At 41.7% G+C, this 24,999-nt stretch overlaps 1 protein-coding gene across 1 annotated transcript; it reads left to right on the forward strand.

Moving 5' to 3' along the window:
• Positions 1-22,179: 22,179 nt before the first annotated feature.
• On the forward strand, positions 22,180-23,165 carry LOC306795805 (protein C19orf12 homolog; the record flags this gene model as incomplete). Its single annotated transcript, XM_079294445.1, has 2 exons — positions 22,180-22,800; positions 22,900-23,165. The coding sequence occupies exons 1-2, from the start codon at positions 22,641-22,643 to the stop codon at positions 23,163-23,165; spliced, it is 426 nt and encodes a 141-aa protein (XP_079150571.1). The 5' UTR covers positions 22,180-22,640.
• Between the last annotated feature and the right edge of the window lie 1,834 nt (positions 23,166-24,999).

The raw sequence follows: 24,999 nt of genomic DNA on the forward strand, positions 1-24,999 counted from the left end.
ACACGTTTTAACACCTGAAAAGAATATTCAGGCCTTCATAAAACAGTCTTGTTACAATTCATAAGCAAGGCCTCTGATTCCTCTTGTCATAGCTTGTAAGATGCTAATTTAACTGCAGCTCATGTCTCTTCATGAAAGAACGCTTTAGGACATTTAAATGAAGCAGTGATGTCATAAATCTGTTAATTTACTAATTTACACAGTCTGAGATTTATTGCCAGCTGTCTTTTTTTGCATTTGTCAGTTTAAACTGTGTGATTATGTAATATTCATTAATGGTCCACGTACCGAGCTCTGATTGGTCAGTGTGTATTTGAAGAAAAGGAATTAAATCACACGTTGATGAGTGAGCAGAGGGGCAGAAAACGATCAGAAGGCATTTCATTGGTGATATTTTGTCTTCAATAAATAAATGTTTATAAACAATCACTTGAATAGTCTCATTCCATGACCCACAACTGTTCCATATGGACCAGATGGAAGGTAACTGAAGATAGGCGTAATGATATACTATTTTATTAGTTTAAGGCAGGGGTCTCAAACTCCCGGGCCGCGGGCCGAATACGGCCCGCCACGTCATGTTATGTGGCCCGCGAATCCGCCAGCACAAAAAAAAATGATTTTCAACGATGATCCCCATCGTTGAAATTATGAAATAGAAAGTCATAACTATGATAGAAAGACAGAATGATGAGATACTTAAACACAGAAGCAGCTCTTTGGCTGGTTACTGTACATTTGAAATGGAAATGTATTGTGAGTACATTGAAGACTACTTCAAACGTGGCTTTAAAAACACATGAAATACTTCATGTCGGATTGTGCAAACGCACCCTTGAAAGGATTTTAAGCTTTGAACAAAGTTATTGTCATAACTTGTGTTTGATATTTGTCTTTGATATTTTCTTTAATAGTTTGATCTCTGATAGAGTAATGTGAGTTTCTTAACCCTAAATTAAAAGGATTTAAGTTATAATGACAAATGTGCTTAAATATATGTTTACATTTATATAACTACATGTACAATATTTTTACACTTGAATAAACAATCAAATGCAGAGACAGTTATTTACCAATATGTTAGGAGGAGTTACATTTACACAGTCTTACATTTACAACCGGACCTTTGAGGCCGACCGTGATGCTGATGTGGCCCGGAGTGAAAATGAGTTTGAGACCCCTGGTTTAAGGGCTTTTGTTACCCACCAAGTTGCAGCGGAACCGGATGTTCCTCGTAGAACCTGTCTGAATGGACTTTCATCTGTTCACCTTTTTTTCTGGATGGTTCTCCTCTGACTCATCTCCCGAGTCAAAACCACACCCACTAATGCATTGCTGGTGAAATCCAGGGAACTGCCATTACATGTGAGGAGAACTGAGTTAACACTATCACACTGGATTAGTATTCAGGGTGGACTTAACGGAAATATAGCATCGACTGTCCTGTGCAATGGTTGGGAGTACTCGACATTCTCTGGTAAAAGCTTTGGATGGGACATCTTGGCAGGAAATTTAGAATAATGACAATAAGGGTAGAAATTACAACAAAATTCAGACATCAGTCAGAGTGAGAAGTGATGGAAGTAAAAGTAGAAAAGAAGATGTTACTTTCAGATTAAGGTTCGGACATACAGGACTCAATGACACGTTATACACATCATGAAAAAGACAGAGTGGGATAAATGTGAGATATGCAACTATAAAGAAACTGTTAAACATGTGCTGATAGAGTGGAAGAAGTTCAGGGTGGAAAGAGACTGAAGAACAGAGTGGTAGATACAGGAAGGGAGTGGAGCATCAAATAATATAACTTCGATATGACGTTTATTTCTATTTTTTTTCATTGTATTTATAAATAACATTGTGTTTAAATGATAACTGTCATAAAGTCATGATGTTACACACTCCGGTCCAGTAGGTGGCGCCTTAAACGTTGGTTTGTAGTCCGCCATTAAAGTGAAAGAAGAAGACGAAAGAGGAGAGGAAGAAGAGGACTCATCTCCTGGCAGCCTATAAAGCTATTGAAGTTAGCTTAGCATGCTACCTGGAAACAGACGGACGGGGACAGAAGTGACCAACACAGCGCTAGTCAGAGCTTAATGAGAGTAAACGGTGTTTTTAACGGAGTTCGTCTGGAGGAAAGCTTTCTGTGTTTAAGTGAAAATGTCTAAACTAGAAATGCTGAGATCTTTACTCAACCAGCGACTAACTGCGGTTGATGAAGAGATATTTGGTCTGTTTGAAAGAACGATAGCAGAGTACGAGGAGGAACTCGCTCGTTCAAAAGAGGAGAATAAGCGACAACGGGAACTTCTGGACGCTGTTTTCAACCCGGAAGTCCGGATACAAAGAGCACGTGGGTTCACTTTATTTCTTCTCTGTTCTCAAACACTGTTCATGCTCCGGCTGATAACTTCTAATGTAGTTTGGAGTGAGACTCGGTTGCAATTCGTCGTTTTCTTCTTCTCCTGATTTAATACCTGCAAACGTGTCGCTTTTCGGCGAAATAAGCCGTTTTGAATCAAAATATATCATCCACGTGAGTCGTCTAGATTAGAAAACTTTATTAATCCCCAGTGGGGAGATTCTTGCCACCCAAAAACTCATACAGACTACACAGTCCACAGTACACAGCAGACAAAAACATATTACAAAGGATAAATAACACCAGACAATGCCATATAAAACATGATCGACATCAGAAAGATAAAAAACCTCTAAAGGTGTGCATTAAAAAATCGGACTACTGCTGGAACGAAAGACGTTCTTAGTCGTTCAGTAGAACACTGAGGCATCCTAAGTCTCTCACTAAATGAAAAGGTCTCTCACTAGATCCGTAGAGTTTTTATTTTTTGGGGGGGTCTACTGGCCAGCCAGCGTTTCTCAGATTGGAGTGAGACGAGGAGAAAAGGTGATGTCGTGATCTTCGCAATAAAACATATTTGATGTGTCGCGTCTTGGCCAATCAGCGTTAAGATGACTACATCGTCTTCATTTCCCTCCGTTAAAGTTTAAGTTCCGTTGCCGTTCAGACTTGTTGGGTTAAGTTAACGTTCCACTGTATGCGGAACTGTCGACGGCTAACGCTCATCATTATCAAGATTTAGGAGGAAAAAAACGTAACGTGATGAAACATGAATCCCCCTCCGTGTTCCGGTTCAGTCCACGCGGCCACTCATTAACATTAAACCGGAACAGCTTATACAGTAACTGTAGAACGGCTTTACAGTAACAGTGGAAGTTAATATGAAGCCATCCAGTAACAGGGTTCAATGAAAACGAATCACTTTATTTTGTATAGGCGATGGTTCTCGCTACTGTAGAAATATGCTAACGGTATTTACAGGCATTAAACGTGTAAGTATAGAGTGGTCTCGGGTGACGTCACAGTTTAGCTGTCGGCCATGTTTGAGTACACACAAAGCCACTGGCATGCACGGCTGAGTCGCATAACCTATCGGTGGTGAACTTTTGTGCTGTCTTTGGTTGTGGCAGCAGAGCTGATAGACAAGAAATCATTCTTTCATTTGCCAGCGGTCATTACACATCAAGGAAATGACACGAAGGAGCTATCCAAGCGACGACGCGAGAAATGGCTGTCACGCATCTCTCGACATATAAAGGAATGGAATTTGGCGTACACTAGAGTATGTGCGGATCACTTTATAAGTGGTCAGTGATTTTATTTACAAATTCGTTTGTGAACAGTATTTAATAAAGGAAATATAAATTAAACTTGGACATGAGACGGTTACCGAAGCTTCATCGGCCCGTGACAGCAGTCGGTACCAGAGACGTGTCGAGCGTGTACAACAGGCGAAACACATAGATGCAGCATCAGCATTGCTTGATATGAGTTTAACGTCGGATCATGCATATGACAGCCCACCAGCAGCAGAGGATGAGGACGAGGATAAGAATAACCAAGCCAACCAGACAGACCTCGGTGGGGCCACGATTGCAGCAATGCAAGCTGAGATGCAGCGCCGACTCTCGTAAAATCAGAATTTGAAAAAGGAACTTTCCGATGAACGATCCATGTTTGATTCAGAATTTTTCGAAAATAATGATGAAAAAGTGAGATATTATACTGGACTGCCGGACTTCTCAACCCTGCAAATTCTATACCATTTTATAGAACCACACATCCCATATTCTACTTGTGTAAGGACTGAGGGTGTTCACGAGATACGTGTAGATGTTGGCGTAGTTTACCGATGGAAGATAAGTAGGATCGGCACTGAAACCATCTGCACTCATCGTATAGGGATCCAAGTTACCAATAACCTTCAATTTGGCCAGGTAGCGAACCTTTGATGCACTATCCAGTGATTCAAAGTATGGTATTTTTGCCGCACTTCGTACGTAGGTGAGACCACTCTATAGTGAGGAATTTAAGTTTTAAAGCGCTCCTAGCGATGGATATTATGTGTTACAATATGTTTACTTGTAGAAGGTTTAAACTAAAGGGAGAGTTACTGAATTTGTTGTGCACTGTGAGAGAAACCAGAGAATTTATGACACCACCATAAAGTCAGAGAGAGGGATGTTGCTGGAGTTTCTGAGCACAGCCTTCAAGAAGGGGGATGAATTGGTCAAGGAAGTGGCCGACTGAAGTCCGACGGGTTCAGCCAATCACTGAGCTGATCGATGGGCTGAGGAATGTGTAATATGAGACATTTCAGAGACTTTGGAGGGACAAAGAAACTGAATCCCCGGAGAAAATCAGACCTCATCTGGACCATGAGGCGGACACACCAGTCTGTCATGTGGTTCAGATGGGGCCTCTATTTCATGAAATATTACGATTGATAGTGTAATTCAGTTTGTAACTGCATTTGCATTTGTTTGTATATTTCTTTATTTTTCTCTGTGTATATAATTTATTGACCCTAGGGTCACATTGTGTTTTTTATGCTTTTAAATGTCTGCTCTGTTAAGCACTTTGTGATACTATTGTCTGTGAAAAGCGCTCTATAAATTTTATTCATATATTAAATTCCTTTTGATTTAAACTTCAACCAGCTGATTCGCCCTGCTTAATGATGGAAGAAAGAGAGCGGGGGGGGCTGCCTCTTCTCCTCTGCATGCTTCTTCTCTGGAACAAGGAGGGGGGCTTTTTCCTTTACCTTTTGTTTGAGAAATTTTGAACATAACAGTATTATGTGTGTGTGCTCATTTAGTGTTGCGTGTGTCACAGCGCAACGGTTTGAATCTCCGGGTGAGGCACTTGCGCGCTTTCACCTCTTATGAGTTTGCAAATATGCTGATTTGTTCTCTCAGCTTCTAGATGACAGGAAATATTTCAACTTAAAGTACAAGTGTGTTCTCTTTGATAACACCACATGGATTTGGCAGCTTCAAATGGTTCATATGTTCATCTGCACATAAGTTGATTACATTATTGTATTATCTGGTTCTGTTGATACTCTGGAAGTGTATGTCCAGGAGACTATTTGCTCAATTCTAAAATGTCTTTGTAACACCTCTGTGTGTGTTTACTTTTTTCCTGCAGACGTCCAGCAGCTGTTGGTGGTTAAAGAAGAGTGTCCCTCTGAGCAGCAGGAGTGGAGCTCCAGTCTGGACCAGGAGGACCCAGAGCCCTCACACATTAAAGAAGAACAGGAGGACCCAGAGCCCTCACACATTAAAGAAGAACAGGAGGACCCAGAGCCCTCACACATTAAAGAAGAACAGGAGGACCCAGAGCCCTCACACATTAAAGAAGAACAGGAGGACCCAGAGCCCTCACACATTAAAGAAGAACAGGAGGACCCAGAGCCCTCACACATTAAAGAAGAACAGGAGGACCCAGAGCCCTCACACATTAAAGAAGAACAGGAGGAACTCTGCACCAGTCAGGAAGGAGAGCAGCTTCAAGGTCTGGAGGAGGCTGATGTCAAGTTCTCATTCACTCCTGTGAAGAGTGAAGATGAAGAAGAGGAAGCTCAGTCCTCACAGCTTCATCAAAGACAAACTGAACAGATGGGAACAGAAGCTGATGGAGAGGACTGTGGAGGACCAGAACCAGACAGGAACTTGGATCCAGATAGATATCCAGAACCAGATACTGATGAGAAGACTGGAGACTCTTCTGACACTGATGAGGGTGGTGAATGCAAGAAGACCAGAGAACCTCAGTCAGGTTTAAACTATGTGAAACCTGATGAAGTCCGTGTCAGTGATTCAAGATGTAGCGCTGGTGAGAAACGTTTTAGATGCTCTGAGTGTGAGAAAACATTTGGCAAGAGACAAAATCTGAAGATACACATGATAACCCACACAGGAGAAAAACCTTTCAGCTGCTCAGTCTGTAAGAAATCATTTAACCGGCATTCAACTTTACAGAGACACATGATAACCCACACAGGAGAAAAACCTTTCAGCTGCTCAGTCTGTAAGAAATCATTTAACGACCGTTCAAATTTACAGAGCCACATGAGAACCCACACAGGAGAAAAACCTTTCAGCTGCTCAGTCTGTAAGAAATCTTTTAACGTTCGTTCAACTTTACAGAAGCACATGAGAACCCACACAGGAGAAAAACCTTTCAGCTGCTCAGTCTGTAAGAAATCTTTTAACATTCGTTCTCATTTACAGACACACATCAGAACCCACACAGGAGAAAAACCTTTCAGCTGCTCAGTCTGTAAGAAATCTTTTAACCAGCGTTCAACTTTACAGAGACACATGAGAACCCACACAGGAGAAAAACCTTTCAGCTGCTCAGTCTGTAAGAAATCTTTTAACATTCGTTCAACTTTACAGAGACACATGAGAACCCACACAGGAGAAAAACCTTTCAGCTGCTCAGTCTGTAAGAAATCTTTTAACATTCGTTCAACTTTACAGAGACACATGAGAACCCACACAGGAGAAAAACCTTTCAGCTGCTCAGTTTGCTGTAATAGATTTGTGCGCAACAGATATCTAAAGGTACACATGAAAACACACACAGGAAACGATCCCCTTTAGCTGTTCTGGTTGCAGTAAAGTTTCTGTTTGTGATAAAAGCTTTCAGCACGAGTCACCTCTGAAGTTACACATGATTAACCGCGGTTCAACTCCACTGATTTCAATTCAAAAAGTTATTCACTAAATGAGCGCCAACTGTACAGTTTGAAATAGTTTTGATGATTATATTGATGATTGATTTGATGGTAATGTAAGTTTAAGACGATGGGTTTACCTGCATCTGTGCACAGTATATTGTATTTAAATGATTTCATCAATAAAAAGGTTTGTGTATTTCACTGGTTCATAGTTGTACATAGCACACTTTGTTCCTCAGGATTAAATCCATCAGTGACTGGAGTGTGACTCAATAGTTTATACATATACACTTTTTGATAGTATATGACCAACTGTCATCAAATGGCAATAATAAGACTATTAGGCAGTAGTCTGCAGATTCAAAGTGTTTTCCTAGATTTTTTTGAACAAAAAACAAACATAAATCAGACAATTCAATTTTATTCTTATTTCTTTGTGGTTATTGTTATGAAAAATTTCAAACAACTATTAATTATGTCAATGATGCCTTGATTACATTGTATGGAATTGTTGAGAAAAACATTTTTATAGCACCTTCAAAATTTCAAAAATGTGGCATTTGAAGGTACAAATTCAGTTCAGACTTTTATTTCGTAAAATATCTTAATTGACTGTCAGTCAGGTTTTATTCATTTCCAGCAACCCTCAAATCAAAGAATAAAGACACTTTACGCACAATTTAGGTGTATTTTAACTCACGAGATGCAGGTAGCATGTTTTGTACTTAATGTGAATATAATTAATTTAAACTAATTTCTATTATGCAACATGTATACTTTGTTGGCATCTTATTCTGAAAACCGAATGTTCGTCTTGTAACCAAGTGGAACTGACCTGGTGAAACTATTGGGTCCGCCGGACCGTCAATGAGGTGCACGGTCCTGATTAGGTGGAAAGAGGCACCTGCTGGCAACTCGCGTCCTTTGTCTTTCTCTCCGCCATCACGAGCGGCTGTGCTGAATCTGCTCTCTACTCAATGATTTTCTTTTTTTAATCACACATTGCAGTACTTGCTTATAAAAAAAATCAAGCTGTTTCCACACAGGCGACAGCTTTCCTTTTCCAGTGGTTATTACACAAATATCCAGGAGCTTACATTTTAAGAGGTGGTTATAGGTGAAAGATTGGACCTCTATGCTCCTGCACATGAGCAATAGGCTACATCTAGTGTCCCACATATGAGAAATTATCAGTAGAGACAGAAGATCAATAACCTCCCTGCCCTGATCGGCAGTGATTTGTCAAAGGAAGCTTTATGCAATTTTTACTGTGCTCTGTGACCACTTATCCAGCAATGTTTTCATAAAACTGTCAACCTGAATGTGGTGATTTCAGAGTACTGCGTATAAGAAATGCTATTATATACAATACAAATAGAACAATGTAGCTTAAAATGCCTTGCATATACATGTATTGCACAATATACTATATACCCCAGTATGGCTATACAAATTGTATTTCTAAAGTTACTGTTAGTTCTGGTTGATTTCTTGAAGTATTCTGAATAACACTGCATGAGTGTGTCTTAAAGACATTCTATAAATAGTTACTTTGAAAGCATTTCAGCCAAATACTATTAGAAATATGACACCTGCTAAAAGTATTGACTATTTATGGCAACCTAATATCACTGAGATCAATGATAACACATAATCATTTTACACGTCTGATGTTTTCTATTGAATTCAACACCAAACTAGTAAAATGGTAAAAAACAGTGAACAGCAGGCTTTTTAAGGCTCAGTCTGGACCAGTCCATGAGGCTGTGATCTCTGGTGATCGTAGACTCTCTGGCTCTACATCTAACGTTCGTGGTCTGGAAGCAAGAAGCGCTGAGAGTGGTTCAGTGTGTTCAGGAGACTGCTGTGGTGCTCGGGTGTCCTGAGATGACCGTCTGGTCCACATCCACTCTCAGATGCTCCAGGAATGCCAAAGACAGGAAGAGTCCTGTCCCATGAAATCAACAACATGTCATGAGTTTTGGCATGAATATATTTAAACAGAATGAAGGCTGTTTAGTTATTTTAACTTTGACTTATAACCACTTTATGTCACCTCTGCAAGTATAGTCTTAGTATAGGCTTACTTACTTCGTAGAGGTGACCATCGCTCTCCAGCTCGTCTTGTGGTCGGCCATACTTCTCATCTGGTCGGGAGGACCAACTTCTTCTTTGTCATTGAGGAAATGGATGGATGTACTGCAGGAAAAAGTAAAAAAAGAAAAGATTAAGAGGACAACACACACAAAGAGAGTAAGATAGATCCACTAAAGTTTTTAAATAAGTAAGACTTGGATGATGCTTAAAATAAAAATGTTAATTATTACCATACCTCTGTCAGATAAAGACATCTGCCTTAATAAGCAAAGAAAAACAAAAAAACTAAGATGCAATATCTTGAGCAAGATAAATAATCACAAAAATATTAAATAACAGATAGTAAGACATGACATCTTCTGTTACTGATTGTCATCTTACCTTTGTCTGGTTCAGAAGTTGGTGTAATTGGGTCTCCAGAGCTTCCTTCCTCTCTGAAGTCTACTCACAAAACCTCCTTGGTCTCTTGTAACTTGCCCGTTAGGATCCCTGTCTGCTCCTAGTGTGTGCTCCTCTGTTTTCCCCCTGTCTGTTTCGTTATTGTGGTTATGTTTTGTTTTTTTGTGTCAGTCTACAGTTTCCACCCCCGTGTTCTGCCCACTTCACGCCTCTCTACTTAGGCTCAGCTGTGGCTCATTCCAGTGATCGCCGCTGGCTGGCTTAAATACCTCGGCGTTTCACCGGCGCGTCGTCAGTCCGTCCGGTTACCAGTCTGGTCAGTGATTCAGTGGAGATCGTTATCTGTTTGTTTTCTGTTCCTTCAGTATTTGAGTGCGGTCGAGTTTCCCTCCCGACTCCGGAGGCTGCCTGTCCCGGCCTCGGTTGAGCTTCCCTCCCGACCCCGGTGGAGAAAGAGTGACTTTTATTTGCTGGACAGTTAGTCTTTGTTTTTTGTTTGTTCATTCTTTGACTCCTCCGGCACATTTAAATAAAGTCTTTGCTGGAGTAAACCTGCTGTGTCTGCATGCATTTGGGTCCACCAACTGCACTACCCCATCACATTACCTGCTCCCAGCTTTCTTCTCTGCTCCTCTTTGTAGATGAGCTGCAGCCAGAAGTTACAGAAAATGACTCTAAAGAGCCTCTTTCCTCCATAAAGTTTTGCTCCCTTCACGTCTTCTGAGATACTGAGGGTGCTGTGAAGAAGCTGCCTCGACCACAAAGACATAATCTTCTCAATTGATTTTCAAGTAGTTCCTGATGCTGCGCCACAGGCTGCTAATGCTGAACAGGTACCCGTAGGCGGAATAAAGTCTTTGCTGGAGTAAACCTGCTGTGTCTGCATGCATTTGGGTCCACCAACTGCACTACCCCATCACATTACCTGCTCCCAGCTTTCTTCTCTGTGTAGCAGAAGGGAGCATCGGTGTCCCTTTAATTACCGGGCCAATCGCAGTGGGCGGGCATCGCATAAATGCGCCAGGGATCCCCTCTGCTCCCTCCTGACGTCAAACGCGTGTCCCGCTTCCGGTTTGCCGGACATCCGCCGCTGTGCAGACTATCTCTGGGGCTCCCCTCGTCCTGCACAGGTGATTCACCTGCGGAGCTGTCGGTGAGTCTCGATTGGGTCCTGATTTAAATATACTCGTGTTCTGTTAGTGACAGTGCTTTGCTTGTATAGCTGCCGGTAGCTACGCTACATGCCCTCCTCCCCCCCTTCTGGAGCCGACGCACATTGCCTGATCGGTAAGGTGATTTTATTCTGTTAGTTTATATACTTTGTGTTAATTATCCTTTTATTCATTTTTTGCTATCCCGTATTACAGGGGACTTTTGGTTGGGTTCAAGCAGAACGCCGCCAGAGCTGCGGCTACAGCTAACTCTGCGTAAATTAAGGACGCTGCTGTTTTGTGTACCGGTGTTTTGTCTATGGCCTTGGTTCAACTAACTGCGTTGGCCTACGGGATTGGTGTACTTTGACCGGCGCTGTGTCGCCTACAGAGTCTGACGCTGCTGTTATCAGCACTGCGCCCCTGTCTTGTGCTGTTGTTAGCAGCACCCTTGTTTTAATGCACCACCTCTTTTTAGCCTGAGCCATTCACTTCGTGTATTCTGACCAACGGATGTGAAGGCCCACTTTGGCTTTTAGTGTGTATGGATTGGGTTACTGATCACCCCCCGTGGCTGATCAGCCAACCCGAACTATTGTTGTTGTTTTCCTTTTTGCTTATTTTTGTTTCCTTTCTTAAGAACCAGAGCCTTTTTATAATTGTGTTCTTTGTCCGAGTAGGAGCTGCTAAGCCGAGCGGTGGGGTTGGTGCTTCCAGGTGGTGGTGTCTCCCTTTGTGTGCTGTGTCGTTTGGTGTGCCCCGGGTTGAGACCCTCACGTGTGGTTGTGTGTGTGAGTGTTGTGTACACGGGTGATCGGGGTGCCTCCTCTTTCGGGATCCTCACCTGCGCTGGTCCACCTCGCCACTGGTAAGCCGCAGTCCTCCTCTTTTTAAATGTATAACGGCTCTCTTAGATTTCGTGTATAAACTGTAAACAGTGCATTGTGTAGCAGAATAAAGATAATTTTGTATTGGAACCACGTCTCCTGCTCATCTGTATAATGAACCTGAGTGTCTTTGGGACCCTGATACAGATCAGGGGAAAGTGAATCTCTAGGTGCAACTCCTAGGGTGGCGTTGTTGTGCGCTCTAAAACAGTTCGTCCACGTTTCGCCACATCTGCTCCTCTTTGTAGATGAGCTGCAGCCAGAAGTTACAGAAAATGACTCTTCAGAGCCTCTTTCCTCCATAAAGTTTTGCTCCCTTCACGTCTTCTGAGATACTGAGGGTGCTGTGAAGAAGCTGCCTCGACCACAAAGACATAATCTTCTCAATTGATTTTCAAGTAGTTCCTGATGCTGCGCCACAGGCTGCTAATGCTGAACAGGTACCCGTAGGCGGAAGACTGACCCAGAGCTCCAGCAGGAGAGCCAACAGGAACAGCAGCAGGGGACCCAGCAGGGACGGGAGGAAACGCTCGTCATCTGGGCTGCCAAAAGAGCTGCTGTGGGGACTGCTGGACGAGAGGAAAGCCAAGTCAAACGTCGTCATTGGATATGGTGTTGTAGCCAGAGTCCTCCAGAGACACTTCGTCTTCATCAGATGAGGGTAGGTAGACTTTACCTTCTTCAAACTGAAAAACACTTCCATCATCGTCCTCATCGTGTGTGTGTGTGGTATACTCACCTTCCTCAACCTCATCACCAGGGTAGACTTGGAGAGGGAGGTTGATGGGTCTGATGAGCCGAGGGAGTGGACGTTCAGCAACGCCGTCTGAATTCTGAGAGGAGCCACCTGATGGGAAGAGAAGATGCATGCATATTAATGTTGACTGGCGTGCGTCCCCGGATGTTCACAAACTACAAGGTTGGAGGTTTCGAAACCCCATAGACTTAACATTGGTTTGATGATTCATCCACGGTTGGAGGTTTCGAAAGTGCATAGGCTTAACATTGGTTGGATGATTACATCACCATGCTAAATGCAATGTGTATGCTCTTGCAATATATCTCATGATTTACCCTCTTTTATTCTGATTGTACAATTGGTAATTTCATATTGTACATTTTTATTTATCTGAATGATGCCTGATTGGAAGTGCAGATGCAATATTGCTTTTAGAGATAATTACAATAAAGCTTTACATTGTTTCCTCAATTTCACCTCCAATTATGAATTCTTTCATTTAATTTCCAATCAAATATACACGTTTTAACACCTGAAAAGAATATTCAGGCCTTCATAAAACAGTCTTGTTACAATTCATAAGCAAGGCCTCTGATTCCTCTTGTCATAGCTTGTAAGATGCTAATTTAACTGCAGCTCATGTCTCTTCATGAAAGAACGCTTTAGGACATTTAAATGAAGCAGTGATGTCATAAATCTGTTAATTTACTAATTTACACAGTCTGAGATTTATTGCCAGCTGTCTTTTTTTGCATTTGTCAGTTTAAACTGTGTGATTATGTAATATTCATTAATGGTCCACGTACCGAGCTCTGATTGGTCAGTGTGTATTTGAAGAAAAGGAATTAAATCACACGTTGATGAGTGAGCAGAGGGGCAGAAAACGATCAGAAGGCATTTCATTGGTGATATTTTGTCTTCAATAAATAAATGTTTATAAACAATCACTTGAATAGTCTCATTCCATGACCCACAACTGTTCCATATGGACCAGATGGAAGGTAACTGAAGATAGGCGTAATGATACACTATTTTATTAGTTTAAGGCAGGGGTCTCAAACTCCCGGCCCGCCACGTCATGTTATGTGGCCCGCGAATCCGCCAGCACAAAAAAAATGATTTTCAACGATGATCCCCATCGTTGAAATTATGAAATAGAAAGTCATAACTATGATAGAAAGACAGAATGATGAGATACTTAAACACAGAAGCAGCTCTTTGGCTGGTTACTGTACATTTGAAATGGAAATGTATTGTGAGTACATTGAAGACTACTTCAAACGTGGCTTTAAAAACACATGAAATACTTCATGTCGGATTGTGCAAACGCACCCTTGAAAGGATTTTAAGCTTTGAACAAAGTTATTGTCATAACTTGTGTTTGATATTTGTCTTTGATATTTTCTTTAATAGTTTGATCTCTGATAGAGTAATGTGGGTTTCTTAACCCTAAATTAAAAGGATTTAAGTTATAATGACAAATGTGCTTAAATATATGTTTACATTTATATAACTACATGTACAATATTTTTACACTTGAATAAACAACAATCAAATGCAGAGACAGTTATTTACCAATATGTTAGGAGGAGTTACATTTACACAGTCTTACATTTACAACCGGACCTTTGAGGCCGACCGTGATGCTGATGTGGCCCGGAGTGAAAATGAGTTTGAGACCCCTGGTTTAAGGGCTTTTGTTACCCACCAAGTTGCAGCGGAACCGGATGTTCCTCGTAGAACCTGTCTGAATGGACTTTCATCTGTTCACCTTTTTTTCTGGATGGTTCTCCTCTGACTCATCTCCCGAGTCAAAACCACACCCACTAATGCATTGCTGGTGAAATCCAGGGAACTGCCATTACATGTGAGGAGAACTGAGTTAACACTATCACACTGGATTAGTATTCAGGGTGGACTTAACGGAAATATAGCATCGACTGTCCTGTGCAATGGTTGGGAGTACTCGACATTCTCTGGTAAAAGCTTTGGATGGGACATCTTGGCAGGAAATTTAGAATAATGACAATAAGGGTAGAAATTACAACAAAATTCAGACATCAGTCAGAGTGAGAAGTGATGGAAGTAAAAGTAGAAAAGAAGATGTTACTTTCAGATTAAGGTTCGGACATACAGGACTCAATGACACGTTATACACATCATGAAAAAGACAGAGTGGGATAAATGTGAGATATGCAACTATAAAGAAACTGTTAAACATGTGCTGATAGAGTGGAAGAAGTTCAGGGTGGAAAGAGACTGAAGAACAGAGTGGTAGATACAGGAAGGGAGTGGAGCATCAAATAATATAACTTCGATATGACGTTTATTTCTATTTTTTTTCATTGTATTTATAAATAACATTGTGTTTAAATGATAACTGTCATAAAGTCATGATGTTACACACTCCGGTCCAGTAGGTGGCGCCTTAAACGTTGGTTTGTAGTCCGCCATTAAAGTGAAAGAAGAAGACGAAAGAGGAGAGGAAGAAGAGGACTCATCTCCTGGCAGCCTATAAAGCTATTGAAGTTAGCTTAGCATGCTACCTGGAAACAGACGGACGGGGACAGAAGTGACCAACACAGCGCTAGTCAGAGCTTAATGAGAGTAAACGGTGTTTTTAACGGAGTTCGTCTGGAGGAAAGCTTTCTGTGTTTAAGTGAAAATGTCTAAACTAGAAATGCTGAGATCTTTACTCAACCAGCGACTAACTGCGGTTGATGAAGAGATATTTGGTCTGTTTGAAAGAACGATAGCAGAGTACGAGGAGGAACTCGCTCGTTCAAAAGAGGAGAATAAGCGACAACGGGAACTTCTGGACGCTGTTTTCAACCCGGAAGTCCGGATACAAAGAGCACGTGGGTTCACTTTATTTCTTCTCTGTTCTCAAACACTGTTCATGCTCCGGCTGATAACTTCTAATGTAGTTTGGAGTGAGACTCGGTTGCAATTCGTCGTTTTCTTCTTCTCCTGATTTAATACCTGCAAACGTGTCGCTTTTCGGCGAAATAAGCCGTTTTGAATCAAAATATATCATCCACGTGAGTCGTCTAGATTAGAAAACTTTATTAATCCCCAGTGGGGAGATTCTTGCCACCCAAAAACTCATACAGACTACACAGTCCACAGTACACAGCAGACAAAAACATATTACAAAGGATAAATAACACCAGACAATGCCATATAAAACATGATCGACATCAGAAAGACTACTGCTGGAACGAAAGACGTTCTTAGTCGTTCAGTAGAACACTGAGGCATCCTAAGTCTCTCACTAAATGAAAAGGTCTCTCACTAGATCCGTAGAGTTTTTATTTTTTGGGGGGGTCTACTGGCCAGCCAGCGTTTCTCAGATTGGAGTGAGACGAGGAGAAAAGGTGATGTCGTGATCTTCGCAATAAAACATATTTGATGTGACGTGTCGCGTCTTGGCCAATCAGCGTTAAGATGACTACATCGTCTTCATTTCCCTCCGTTAAAGTTTAAGTTCCGTTGCCGTTCAGACTTGTTGGGTTAAGTTAACGTTCCACTGTATGCGGAACTGTCGACGGCTAACGCTCATCATTATCAAGATTTAGGAGGAAAAAAACGTAACGTGATGAAACATGAATCCCCCTCCGTGTTCCGGTTCAGTCCACGCGGTCACTCATTAACATTAAACCGGAACAGCTTATACAGTAACTGTAGAACGGCTTTACAGTAACAGTGGAAGTTAATATGAAGCCATCCAGTAACAGGGTTCAATGAAAACGAATCACTTTATTTTGTATAGGCGATGGTTCTCGCTACTGTAGAAATATGCTAACGGTATTTACAGGCATTAAACGTGTAAGTATAGAGTGGTCTCGGGTGACGTCACAGTTTAGCTGTCGGCCATGTTTGAGTACACACAAAGCCACTGGCATGCACGGCTGAGTCGCATAACCTATCGGTGGTGAACTTTTGTGCTGTCTTTGGTTGTGGCAGCAGAGCTGATAGACAAGAAATCATTCTTTCATTTGCCAGCGGTCATTACACATCAAGGAAATGACACGAAGGAGCTATCCAAGCGACGACGCGAGAAATGGCTGTCACGCATCTCTCGACATATAAAGGAATGGAATTTGGCGTACACTAGAGTATGTGCGGATCACTTTATAAGTGGTCAGTGATTTTATTTACAAATTCGTTTGTGAACAGTATTTAATAAAGGAAATATAAATTAAACTTGGACATGAGACGGTTACCGAAGCTTCATCGGCCCGTGACAGCAGTCGGTGCCAGAGACGTGTCGAGCGTGTACAACAGGCGAAACACATAGATGCAGCATCAGCATTGCTTGATATGAGTTTAACGTCGGATCATGCATATGACAGCCCACCAGCAGCAGAGGATGAGGACGAGGATAAGAATAACCAAGCCAACCAGACAGACCTCGGTGGGGCCACGATTGCAGCAATGCAAGCTGAGATGCAGCGCCGACTCTCGTAAAATCAGAATTTGAAAAAGGAACTTTCCGATGAACGATCCATGTTTGATTCAGAATTTTTCGAAAATAATGATGAAAAAGTGAGATATTATACTGGACTGCCGGACTTCTCAACCCTGCAAATTCTATACCATTTTATAGAACCACACATCCCATATTCTACTTGTGTAAGGACTGAGGGTGTTCACGAGATACGTGTAGATGTTGGCGTAGTTTACCGATGGAAGATAAGTAGGATCGGCACTGAAACCATCTGCACTCATCGTATAGGGATCCAAGTTACCAATAACCTTCAATTTGGCCAGGTAGCGAACCTTTGATGCACTATCCAGTGATTCAAAGTATGGTATTTTTGCCGCACTTCGTACGTAGGTGAGACCACTCTATAGTGAGGAATTTAAGTTTTAAAGCGCTCCTAGCGATGGATATTATGTGTTACAATATGTTTACTTGTAGAAGGTTTAAACTAAAGGGAGAGTTACTGAATTTGTTGTGCACTGTGAGAGAAACCAGAGAATTTATGACACCACCATAAAGTCAGAGAGAGGGATGTTGCTGGAGTTTCTGAGCACAGCCTTCAAGAAGGGGGATGAATTGGTCAAGGAAGTGGCCGACTGAAGTCCGACGGGTTCAGCCAATCACTGAGCTGATCGATGGGCTGAGGAATGTGTAATATGAGACATTTCAGAGACTTTGGAGGGACAAAGAAACTGAATCCCCGGAGAAAATCAGACCTCATCTGGACCATGAGGCGGACACACCAGTCTGTCATGTGGTTCAGATGGGGCCTCTATTTCATGAAATATTACGATTGATAGTGTAATTCAGTTTGTAACTGCATTTGCATTTGTTTGTATATTTCTTTATTTTTCTCTGTGTATATAATTTATTGACCCTAGGGTCACATTGTGTTTTTTATGCTTTTAAATGTCTGCTCTGTTAAGCACTTTGTGATACTATTGTCTGTGAAAAGCGCTCTATAAATTTTATTCATATATTAAATTCCTTTTGATTTAAACTTCAACGAGCTGATTCGCCCTGCTTAATGATGGAAGAAAGAGAGCGGGGGGGGCTGCCTCTTCTCCTCTGCATGCTTCTTCTCTGGAACAAGGAGGGGGGCTTTTTCCTTTACCTTTTGTTTTTGAGACATTTTGAACATAACAGTATTATGTGTGTGTGCTCATTTAGTGTTGCGTGTGTCACAGCGCAACGGTTTGAATCTCCGGGTGAGGCACTTGCGCGCTTTCACCTCTTATGAGTTTGCAAATATGCTGATTTGTTCTCTCAGCTTCTAGATGACAGGAAATATTTCAACTTAAAGTACAAGTGTGTTCTCTTTGATAACACCACATGGATTTGGCAGCTTCAAATGGTTCATATGTTCATGTGCACATAAGTTGATTACATTATTGTATTATCTGGTTCTGTTGATACTCTGGAAGTGTATGTCCAGGAGACTATTTGCTCAATTCTAAAATGTCTTTGTAACGCCTCTGTGTGTGTTTACTTTTTTCCTGCAGACGTCCAGCAGCTGTTGGTGGTTAAAGAAGAGTGTCCCTCTGAGCAGCAGGAGTGGAGCTCCAGTCTGGACCAGGAGGACCCAGAGCCCTCACACATTAAAGAAGAACAGGAGGACCCAGAGCCCTCACACATTAAAGAAGAACAGGAGGACCCAGAGCCCTCACACATTAAAGAAGAACAGGAGGACCCAGAGCCCTCACACATTAAAGAAGAACAGGAGGACCCAGAGCCCTCACACATTAAAGAAGAACAGGAGGACCCAGTGCCCTCACATATTAAAGAAGAACAGGAGGACCCAGTGCCCTCACACATTAAAGAAGAACAGGAGGACCCAGAGCTCTCACACATTAAAGAAGAACAGGAGGACCCAGAGCCCTCACACATTAAAGAAGAACAGGAGGAACTCTGCACCAGTCAGGAAGGAGAGCAGCTTCAAGGTCTGGAGGAGGCTGATGTCAAGTTCTCATTCACTCCTGTGAAGAGTGAAGATGAAGAAGAGGAAGCTCAGTCCTCACAGCTTCATCAAAGACAAACTGAACAGATGGGAACAGAAGCTGATGGAGAGGACTGTGGAGGACCAGAACCAGACAGGAACTTGGATCCAGATAGATATCCAGAACCAGATACTGATGAGAAGACTGGAGACTCTTCTGACACTGATGAGGGTGGTGAATGCAAGAAGACCAGAGAACCTCAGTCAGGTTTAAACTATGTGAAACCTGATGAAGTCCGTGTCAGTGATTCAAGATGTAGCGCTGGTGAGAAACGTTTTAGATGCTCTGAGTGTGAGAAAACATTTGGCAAGAGACAAAATCTGAAGATACACATGATAACCCACACAGGAGAAAAACCTTTCAGCTGCTCAGTCTGTAAGAAATCATTTAACCGGCATTCAACTTTACAGAGACACATGAGAACCCACACAGGAGAAAAACCTTTCAGCTGCTCAGTCTGTAAGAAATCTTTTAACGTTCGTTCAACTTTACAGAAGCACATGAGAACCCACACAGGAGAAAAACCTTTCAGCTGCTCAGTCTGTAAGAAATCTTTTAACATTCGTTCTCATTTACAGACACACATCAGAACCCACACAGGAGAAAAACCTTTCAGCTGCTCAGTCTGTAAGAAATCTTTTAACCAGCGTTCAACTTTACAGAGACACATGAGAACCCACACAGGAGAAAAACCTTTCAGCTGATCAGTCTGTAAGAAATCTTTTAACATTCGTTCAACTTTACAGAGACACATGAGAACCCACACAGGAGAAAAACCTTTCAGCTGCTCAGTCTGTAAGAAATCTTTTAACATTCGTTCAACTTTACAGAGACACATGAGAACCCACACAGGAGAAAAACCTTTCAGCTGATCAGTTTGCTGTAATAGATTTGTGCGCAACAGATATCTAAAGGTCCACATGAAAAGACACACAGGAAACGATCCCCTTTAGCTGTTCTGGTTGCAGTAAAGTTTCTGTTTGTGATAAAAGCTTTCAGCACGAGTCACCTCTGAAGTTACACATGATTAACCGCGGTTCAACTCCACTGATTTCAATTCAAAAAGTTATTCACTAAATGAGCGCCAACTGTACAGTTTGAAATAGTTTTGATGATTATATTGATGATTGATTTGATGGTAATGTAAGTTTAAGACGATGGTTTTACCTGCATCTGTGCACAGTATATTGTATTTAAATGATTTCATCAATAAAAAGGTTTGTGTATTTCACTGGTTCATAGTTGTACATAGCACACTTTGTTCCTCAGGATTAAATCCATCAGTGACTGGAGTGTGACTCAATAGTTTATACATATACACTTTTTGATAGTATATGACCAACTGTCATCAAATGGCAATAATAAGACTATTAGGCAGTAGTCTGCAGATTCAAAGTGTTTTCCTAGATTTTTTTGAACAAAAAACAAACATAAATCAGACAATTCAATTTTATTCTTATTTCTTTGTGGTTATTGTTATGAAAAATTTCAAACAACTATTAATTATGTCAATGATGCCTTGATTACATTGTATGGAATTGTTGAGAAAAACATTTTTATAGCACCTTCAAAATTTCAAAAATGTGGCATTTGAAGGTACAAATTCAGTTCAGACTTTTATTTCGTAAAATATCTTAATTGACTGTCAGTCAGGTTTTATTCATTTCCAGCAACCCTCAAATCAAAGAATAAAGACACTTTACGCACAATTTAGGTGTATTTTAACTCACGAGATGCAGGTAGCATGTTTTGTACTTAATGTGAATATAATTAATTTAAACTAATTTCTATTATGCAACATGTATACTTTGTTGGCATCTTATTCTGAAAACCGAATGTTCGTCTTGTAACCAAGTGGAACTGACCTGGTGAAACTATTGGGTCCGCCGGACCGTCAATGAGGTGCACGGTCCTGATTAGGTGGAAAGAGGCACCTGCTGGCAACTCGCGTCCTTTGTCTTTCTCTCCGCCATCACGAGCGGCTGTGCTGAATCTGCTCTCTGTCTCCGCCGCCACACGCGAGGGTGCGAGTCCAACTACTTTCTCTCCCACAACAAGCGGAGACGTAGCGTGAGGCCGCATAAGTTGCGTCAGTAGCGCAGTGTCTGAGAGGCGTCAGTTACGGAGGGGACAGCGTGTGTTTGGGGGATGGCTGTTTCAGGAATATATAATTTTATGTATTTCATGTGCTGGTGAAATTCCGTACAATTAAGGAATATGTAATGGTGTAGTATTTGTGTTATTTTAGAGCTTCCTGAGCAGTGCACCGAATGGTAGCTGGGGGGAATCCAAGTGGGGGTCGCTGGGTTGCTGAACAGGTGTGTGTGGAAGTATAAGCTTTTGGGTTTGTTTTCTGGTTATTAGCAGTTATTTGTGATTACTTATGTTTTTGTTTTCATTTCTTTTCTAGTTCGTGGGACGCTGCCTTGGTGTTTTGTTTATTTGGCTTTAAATTGTTTGTGATGCCTATCTTATCACATGGTCTGTGAACTCCTCCTGCCTGCTAAACCAGCTGTCACTGGTTACTCCACATAGTTTTGTACCAATAAAGCATTTATATTTTTATAACATACTCAACCATGCGTCCGTCCAAGAGCAGCGGGAAAATTTGCTGTCCTGAATCCAGACAAACATGTTGTCACCGCAACCTCTCGGTGCATCACTTAATTCTACTGTCTTAATCACCACAGTCATTATTGTGCTACCTACTGCCACCCACCGGCACATAAGAGTATTTGATTACGTAGCCAGCTACTATGTTGCACATCCATCCTCCGACACAGTCGTCTATCACCTCAAATGCCGCAAGACCAACCAATATGGTCCACCTCAACCCATCTACCATTTCCGACCAGACTCGTACTCAAGTCCGTACGAACCCATCCGCGACTACTTAAGCTCAAGTTCAGCCAGCCGAACTCCCCCGCAAGATTCCCTGTTGCGGTCTCGGGCTCACCACCATTTTCACCATATCTTGGCCCGATCCGGAATACCCCCGAGTTTACTCGGCGCCGCCTCCACCGCTTCAAGCCGGATATTGAATAATCATCAATGACTAATCATAACTATCTGTAGATGAGTTTTTTTTCTTCTGCACAATAAACAGTAATACACATATTGTCACAAGGCATGATGAGGACTCAAGCGCAGACAGTCAGAGTAGGGGAAAAAGGTCTTTAATAGCTCACGAACAAAGACCGGTAATCCAGGGACAAGACAAAAGACGAGGGGGGAAATCCGGCAGGGCCGACAGACTGGGAAACCGGATGAGGGTAGGTAGGTAGGAAACAAAACAATGATCTGGCAGTGGGTGAGTGAGAGACAGGGGTTTAAGTAGTGAAGGAGGCAGAGTGAGCAGGTGAGAATCATGAGCTGATGAGGAGAGTGTGACTGGCAGGTGCACTGAATGAACTGATTAGGGACAGGTGAAGGGAGTGAGGAGCTACAGCAAAACACACACGGCAAAGCCTGATTGTGACACTTATGTAACACAAGAAGACCTTTCACCTGTATTGGCGTGTGAAACCTAAACATAAATACGTACAGGGTACAGTTTTTAAAAGGCACGAGCAGTTAATGTTTACTGTGGTTACTGCGATAAGAAAATCACTGTGTCACACTATTCAATATATGCAGGACAATGTGTGTCAGTGTCTGATGGGATATTATAGTATGTTGTACATTGTTGATTTGTGAATAGCTGAGTTAACATTGTATTTGAACAAACTGACAGTATTTCCCTGCGTCCTTATTCTATGCTTATTGATTGCTGAGTGTCTTTCAGTTATAATTTCTGTCATGTCTCCTGAAATGTATAAATCTGATCCACAGTATGTGCCATCGACTTGATGATGTCATGAAGCTGTGTTGTGAGTTATCTGCCAATCAGCAAATCCAGACCACAGTGAAAGGCTCAGGGAAGGGAGCAGCAGCAGCGGGCGGTCTGGCCTTCGCTGGAGGGTTAGTCGGGGGACCTCTTGGTATCGCAGTCGGTGAGTGGGAATAAATGCATGCAACAGTTTCTCCCACTCGTGTGTGTGTTTGTGTGTGCAATCATAATTCCACATGTTTGAAACCCTCTTACCCTGTAGGCGGTGCTGTCGGAGGCCTTCTGGGCTGCTGGCTGACCAGTGGACAGTTCAAACCGCTGCCTCAGATCATAATGGAGCTCAGTCCTCAGCAGCAGCAGCAGCTTTATGGTAGTCTTCTGGCCGTGCTGGGAGACATTCAGTGGACAGATTTGGCTCAGCTAACTGCTCTAGTGATGGGCAACGCCACCCTGAAGCAGCAGCTGACGGCGACCCTTCTCGGGTACATCTCCAAGGAGCTCCAGGTGCAGGTGCACTACGTGGATTAGTGTCTGTGGAAGAACTGGGATACCCTGACTCAGGGGCTCACATGCTCAGAAGGTCTTTTGAAAATAATGTGAACTGTTTTTATGATGCTGAAGAGACTCTTTATCAAATCTGAAATCACATGTTGTAAATTTGCACAGACGCCATCACGGTCTTGGTTTCAGGTTATACGGTTATTGTGAAAACAGCTGTATACCTGGATTCATTTATTATGGGAAGTACACTCATCAGATGTAGGAATTATTTATTCATCAATGGCACTGTTAATCATATAAGAGACATAGTGGTTCTGTTTGTGATAACTGTTGTATACAAAATGTATGAAATACATTTGACACACCAGATGAAACATCACACAGGGGAGGAACGATGGAGCTTTCATCCTATCTTTATCCAAGAGCGTGTTCTTTCAATATGAGAGCATCGCTCATTGAGTCCACGCTCAGATTAGGTACTGTCTTTAGCTTGATCCGGTAGACTGATTGAGTTTTTATTTTCTAGTTAGTGTTGGTTTTGTAGAGGGGGCCGGGGACACTGTAATGGGAAAATATGTTATAGTATCATGTGATGTTTTAAAAAATGTACCACTGAAAGTGAGGAACACAGATGGACACAAAACAGCAGTCCTGCAGAAGATTTTAATTAGTTTTGAATCCAGGTGTCCTGGTATCTCTGAGATAAAAAAAAGCTTTATTGATATAGAGGTTGTACTATATTATTCAGATTTGCTAAACTGATTTATTTGATCTTATTTTGGTGATAGTTTCTGAGTGAAAATATCATATTTTTATCCCCAGATCAGGTACTGTTGTATTCCAGTGTTATTCTGTTCAGTCCTTGACTGAGCTGTGCTTTTTTTGTTGTGCTTCAGACAATGAGTTCACTCAACAGGCAGTTACTCTTTGACTAGCAGCTCTGATCCAGTTTAAGCTGACCTGCCGGTGCACTCTGTCTCACTCCCACTCAACATTATCAGTTTACCAGCTGGTGTTCTAATTTGAGCGTGCACACTGAAGGGCTGCTTTCACAAAGACGTGGCATTTTGTGAGTGTTTGTAATTACTTGCAGCACAAAATGTATTTGTTGTCGTGTTTATTGTCTCTTAATGCTAATACCTACTACATAGACAACATCGTGCAGTGTCTCTGAGTTGATAATCATTTAACCTGCAACTTTGTTCATTGAAAACAATTATTTAGTTTGATTAAAGTTTACCAGCAGCAGCTATAGTAACTATCAGTGGTCGAAGAAGTTTAAGTCTACAGACGTATCAAAAGTAAAAGTACGGATTATGCATTACGTCTATTTCAGATATTCTGTATAAGTATGTATTTTATGTTAATGAGTTAGGATTATTGATGCATTGGGGTGAGGGGTGAATTTTAACTATGCCTCATGATTTAATTGTTTACATTTGTATTAATAATCTGAATCTGCAAAGTTACTAGTAACTAAAGTTATCAAATAAATTGAGTGAAGTAAAAATGTACCTAACATATTTACCTCTGAAATATAATGGAGCAGAAGTAAAAAAGTAGCATAATAGTACCTGAATATTTGTACTGAAGTTCAGTACTTGGGTACTTAGTTACTCTCCACCACTGCTCTGAATAAGTCGTTAATGAAAAAAGAACAACCACATGTCTGTATCTTGTCAGTAATCATAGTAATATTTCTAGGGTGCTCTCCATATCGCTCCCATCCATCACTACTCCTGGATACAATTTTCTATAACGTGCCACAGTTCTGAGTAAGATCATGACACAGAAGGATAATCAGCAGCCAGCACGTGCAGAATGGAGGTAGGTGTGTCTGATCCAACGTCTCTCCAGAGTC

The sequence above is a fragment of the Melanostigma gelatinosum genome (assembly GCF_949748355.1).
Source record: "Melanostigma gelatinosum genome assembly, chromosome: 1".
In the NCBI taxonomy this organism is placed as follows: Eukaryota; Metazoa; Chordata; class Actinopteri; order Perciformes; family Zoarcidae; genus Melanostigma; species Melanostigma gelatinosum.